Source organism: Sardina pilchardus, chromosome 3 (genome assembly GCF_963854185.1).
Source record: "Sardina pilchardus chromosome 3, fSarPil1.1, whole genome shotgun sequence".
Lineage (NCBI taxonomy): Eukaryota > Metazoa > Chordata > Actinopteri > Clupeiformes > Clupeidae > Sardina > Sardina pilchardus.
Window position 1 is genome coordinate 17,867,627 of NC_084996.1, and position 5,000 is coordinate 17,872,626.

The 5,000-nt window shown below is 63.0% G+C and overlaps 1 protein-coding gene across 1 annotated transcript in view; it reads left to right on the forward strand.

The window, feature by feature from the left end:
• LOC134075919 (retinoic acid-induced protein 1) overlaps positions 1 to 5,000 on the forward strand; it is a 10,953-nt gene that overhangs the window by 379 nt on the left and 5,574 nt on the right. The window contains exons 2-4 of the mRNA XM_062530947.1: positions 1 to 110; positions 246 to 941; positions 996 to 5,000. The exon at positions 1 to 110 is cut by the window's left edge and continues 226 nt beyond it; the exon at positions 996 to 5,000 is cut by the window's right edge and continues 615 nt beyond it. Coding sequence (XP_062386931.1) covers positions 1 to 110; positions 246 to 941; positions 996 to 5,000 — 4,811 coding nt within the window. The remainder of the gene's footprint in view (positions 111 to 245; positions 942 to 995) is intronic.

A 5,000-nucleotide genomic window follows, 5' to 3' on the forward strand; every position in this document is an offset into this window, starting at 1 on the left:
ACATGGGTGGGCCGGGGGGCTACTCGGCCCAGTACCTGAGCGAGGGCCACCTGCAGCAGCAGAAGTGGGAGGACACGGCACCCCAGCTGGGCTCCTACGAGCAGGACATGGTGGGCCGTCTGGAGCCGGGAGGAGGAGGAGGAGGAGGAGGAGGAGGAGGGGGCGGGGGAGGAGGAGGAGCGTCCCAGTACCTGGAGCAGGGCATGCTGGGTAAGTCCCAGAGCCTCTGGGACCTGCCCGGTCAGACGTCCGCTCCGGTCTACACCAGCCCCCACCAGCAGAGCTCGGCCCCGTCCCCTCTCATGTACCCGCAGAGCCACCTGCACTTCCCCCCACAGCACCCCCAGCCACACCCGCCCTCCTCCTCCGCCTCCCCCTACATGGACAAGTGCGCCCCCATGCCCCACGCCTACAAGGGCTACGGCATGCCGCCCGGCCCGCAGTACAGCCGCCAGCTGGGCAACCACAGCGGCCTGAAGCCCAGCGGGTACCGACCGCAGAACAACTACAGCTACCAGCCGCCGCCACCACCGCCCCCACCCTCCCGTAGTGGCTTCGAGCAGCAGCAGCAGCAGCAACAACAACAACAGCAACAACAACAACAACAACAACAGCAGCAACAGCAGCAGCAGCAGCAGCAGCCCGTGTCTCTGCAGGGCATGGCCGGCTCCCAGGAGAGCATGTCCAAGTTCCAGCACTACCAGCACGGCCAGGGCCCCCAGCAGGGCTACTGCATGCCCGACATCCCGGTGCGCTCGCCGGAGCAGCAGTACTACCAGAACTGCAGCCCGAGCTCCAGCCACTCGCCCGCGCGCTCCGTGGGACGCTCCCCGTCCTACAGCTCCACGCCCTCGCCGCTCATGCCCAATCCCGAGGCCTCATTCCAGTACAGCCAGCCGCCGACCCCCATCAACCCCATCAACCCCACCACCGCCTCCGCCGCCGCCGCGTCCTCTTCCTCCTCCTCCTCGTCCTCCACCTCGGGCGCTCTGCAGGACCAGGGCATGCTCATGCCCCCCCACACGCACGCGTCCCCGGCGGTCAACCACCAGACGCAGAGCTACAGCGGCGGCACCATGAAAGAGCGCTTCTCCGAGAAGCTGCTGTCCAACCCCAGCCTGTGGAGCCTCAACGCTCTCACCTCGCAGGTGGAGAGCATCTCCAACAACGTCCAGCAGCTCCTGCTCTCCGAGGCCCTCATGGCCAACAAGAAGGGGGGCAAGCGGGGGACCCCTAAGAAGGGGGAGGAGTACAGGGGACAGATGAGGGGCCTGGACGACCCCTGTCCTGACGGCCAGCAGCAGCACGGCGCTCACATGTCTGACCCCTACGGCACCCCGAAGTCCCTAACGGCCGAGCTCCACGAGGGAGCCTACTCCGGCAGCCCAGAGGAGCAGCTGGACAGGAGCTACTACTACTGCAGTCAGAGCAGGGGTCCACTGCACGGGCCGAGTAACCCGCACATGCCTTTGAACGCGGTGTCGTCCTGCTCGATGACCTTGCTCGAGAGCCGGTCGGTGAACTCGTTCTCGAGCATGCAGACCCCAGAGAGCGGTCCCCACCTGGGCCCGAGGCTCCAAAGCGTCACGCCCATGGAGGGAGACCATCACAACAGCACGCTGCAGCAGCGCATGAGCGGCGAGAGATCTCCCATGAGCATCCCGGCGCAGAGCCCGATGAAGCAGGAGACTCACTCGCCGCCCGACATCAAGCGGGTGGACGGCTCCCTGAAGGAGAACTTCGAGGAGTCGGCCTGGATGGAGAAGACCGCCGACGAAGAGGAGCAGATGAAGAACAAGCTGAGCGACGAGCAGAAGTTCAAAGGGGAGGTGATCGAGGCCGGAGGTGAGAAGCAGGAGCGGTGGTCCGAGGACGAGAAGTCTCCGTCTCTCTTCCCCAAGATGTGCACGGACACCTCAGGCCAGAGCGACGCTTACGAGTCCGAGGGGAGCCTCTATCAGGACGTTCACAACAAGAGTGACCCAGACGACAGTGACTCGTCCACGAAGCAAAGTTGTGGATTACTGGGCGAGAGCCACCAGGGAAATCTAGAGCCCGAAATGAAACCGGAGACGTTCAAGTCAGAGCCTTCCCCGACTGCAGAAACCCATCCCGAAGCACTGCCATCTATCTCGAGAGGTGACCTTGCGGAGGATCAATATTTGCCAAGCCGAGAGGAGAACTCAGAGACTCTACATCTCTCCCCTTGCAGCAGGCAGAACGAGGCGACGCTTTTAACTGCTGAGGGGAGGAAGGAAGAGACTCTGGAGGGGCAGCCATCCGTCCTTGCCTGTCAGAGCACCGAGCTGAGGGAGGAGCAGAGGAGCCAGTCGCCCTCCGACGAGGTCGTCAATAACGCCGGGCGACCACAGGAGCCGCCGCCGGTGGACTACGGTGCCAGGGACGTGCAGCAGGAATGCCAGGGCACAATCAGCTGCATGGAGGCTGAGGAGGCGGTGGTGGTGGCGGCGATCCCAGACGCGCCCCCACAGAACGGCGAGAGGAGGCCAGCTGTTTGCGACATCGCGCCTCAGTGTCACACCTCCCAGCCGCCGGCCTTCGTCGCTCTGGGGGAGAAAGCAACGCCTCCGGCCCAGACCCGGGACCACATCGATCGCAGCGATGCCAAGGTGCTGGAGCCCGACTCGCCGCAGCTGCCGGGCAAATCGATCCTGCACTCGGCGCCGTCGTGGGCCAACACGCCCCCGTCCCCGCAGAAAGGCGACGAGGACATGGAGCCCGGGGTCAGCTGTCCCAGCGCCGTGACCCCGTCGGCCAAGCCGGAGCCCATGGCACCGTCGGCGAACCCGCGGGTCTTCGGCCGAAAGCCCGGCCGCGGCCGACGGAGGATGATGCACGCCAATTTCGGCATCAGGAGGCAGCCGAGCGTGGAGGGCGAGGGGGCACCCACCCCGGCCCAGAAGCCCAGCATTCCCTCCAGCAAAAGCGCCCTTTTGTCTGACCACATGGTGGCGTCGCGCGAGGGCATCGTCAGTCCGACATCGAAGCATTTGGCCGAGAGCTTGCCGTCCCGCATGTGCACTCGTTCTTTCAGTGCGCAGGGAACGCCCAAGCCTGTGGTCGCTCCTGTCGTCACCCCCCCTTTAAAAAAGAAGCCAGGCCCCAAACCTGGGGGAGGGTCGGCCACAAAGGGGCAGGTGGGCCGTCCCCGAGGCCTGGCCTCCAAACTCAAACTGTTGAAACAAGTGGAAGAGATCCAAGCCTCAATAGACCAGGCCAGAGCCAAGAGGGCTGCTAGTGGGCTTGGCACACAAGAAGACAACCCCGACCCAATCACTTTAGAGACCGTAACCGAAATAAAGACGGTTAGTCTCAAAGACCAAAAGGCAATGGTGCTTAGGTCTCGCAAACAGACACCTGAGAAGACAGAAAAAGAGCCAGTGAAGGAGAAAGAAACTCTCATTGTTCCTCCAAAGAAAGTCAGAGAAGTGAAAAAGCAAAAAGCACCTCTCGAGCTGGTGAGCGAGGCTGCAGACGCGATCCCGCCTGAGACTCCCCACGTGGAGATTTGCCTGGCTGAGCCGAGCAAGCCAGAGGAGAAAATTGCAGCCCCCATCAAAAGACAATCCACCTCGCAGTCTCCGGAGACGGCGAAGAGAAAGCGGGGCGTGAAGGCAGACAAGGTGGCACAGCCTGAGGTGGCAGAGCTGCTGCCATCGTTGCAGTCTCCAGCGCCCGCCCCAGAGCAGCATGAGCCGGCACCTCTGCCGACACACAAGACCGGGGTGGGGGTCCCAAAAAGAGGTCCCAAAAAGAAGCGAGGGCCACACCCGAAAATAGCCGTGATCAGCAGCCCTGTGACCAAAGACGAAGCCCCAGTCGTCCCCGATGTCAGCGAGGTGCCCAGCGCACCTCCTCAGTGTCCGACTAAAACCAAGTATCTGCCCCCGCGCAAGGGCAGAGGCCTCAAGTACGAAGCCATGGTCCAGAAAATAACGTCCACCCCCGCGTCCAAAAAGCAGCCCTTTAACCTGCTGCCGGAGGCTTTGCCGGAGGACCCGGCCTCCAAGGTCGTCCAGCCGGTGCCTGAGCAGAAAGAGGAGCTGCCCGAAGAGAGCAGCACGGCTGTCCAGCAGCCGCCAGAGGAGACCCAGGAGCCCGCAGCTGACGGCCAAACGCCCAGGAAGAAAAGACGGAAATGGGCCACCGTGGAGAGCAGAGTGGAGCCAGAGGGGGCCCTGGACGCCGGGTCGCTCATCATCACCACCCCGCGGCTGGCCAAACAGAGGGCCATCAAGAACAACCACGAGATGCACCTGAAGCAGCGGCGGAAGAGGAAAAAAGGCCATCCTCCTGCCGAGGGCCTCGCCGTAACGGAACCGATGCTAGAACCGCTGGCAGAGCCAGTTACGGAACCGCAACCGGCTGTATCGCTGAAGGAATCTGAGGCAGAAATGCAGTTGCACGTAGAACCGCTGACAGAGCAGCAGGAGCTCCCCGCACCTTCGTCTCTGTCGCCCACCGCGGCTCCAGCGCCGGTGACAAGCAGTGATCAGCCTCCCACGGAGCTGCTACCCGAGACAGCCGTCGAGCCTCCCAAGCCCCGCAGGGGGAGGAAGCCATCGCTGAAGAAGAAAGAGGCAAAGGCGACCGGCGAGCCAAACAGCGTACCTGCCAAAAGGGGTAGAAAACCGGGCCCTAAGAAGAAGACAGAGCTTCAGAACACGCCTGTCGTGAAGCCTCCTCCGTCAAAGCCTCCTGCAAAAGCAGCCGCAAAGGCTACGGAGACGGTGCCCAAGCCGAAGACAAGATGTAGGAAACAGAGTGTCCCTAAAGTGAAACAGGCAAAGCAAGAGACCGAATTCAACGTTGTCTCGACGACTACCCCGCTGCAACCGGAAATCAAATGCTCCTTCATCCCCTACGTGCGCATCGAGAGCTCGGTGGACCTCGCCGCGGCCTGTGCCATCGTGAACAGGCCCGACGACGCACAGCGAATAATGGCGAGAGAAAAGAGCGCGGGCGACACCAAACCCCCA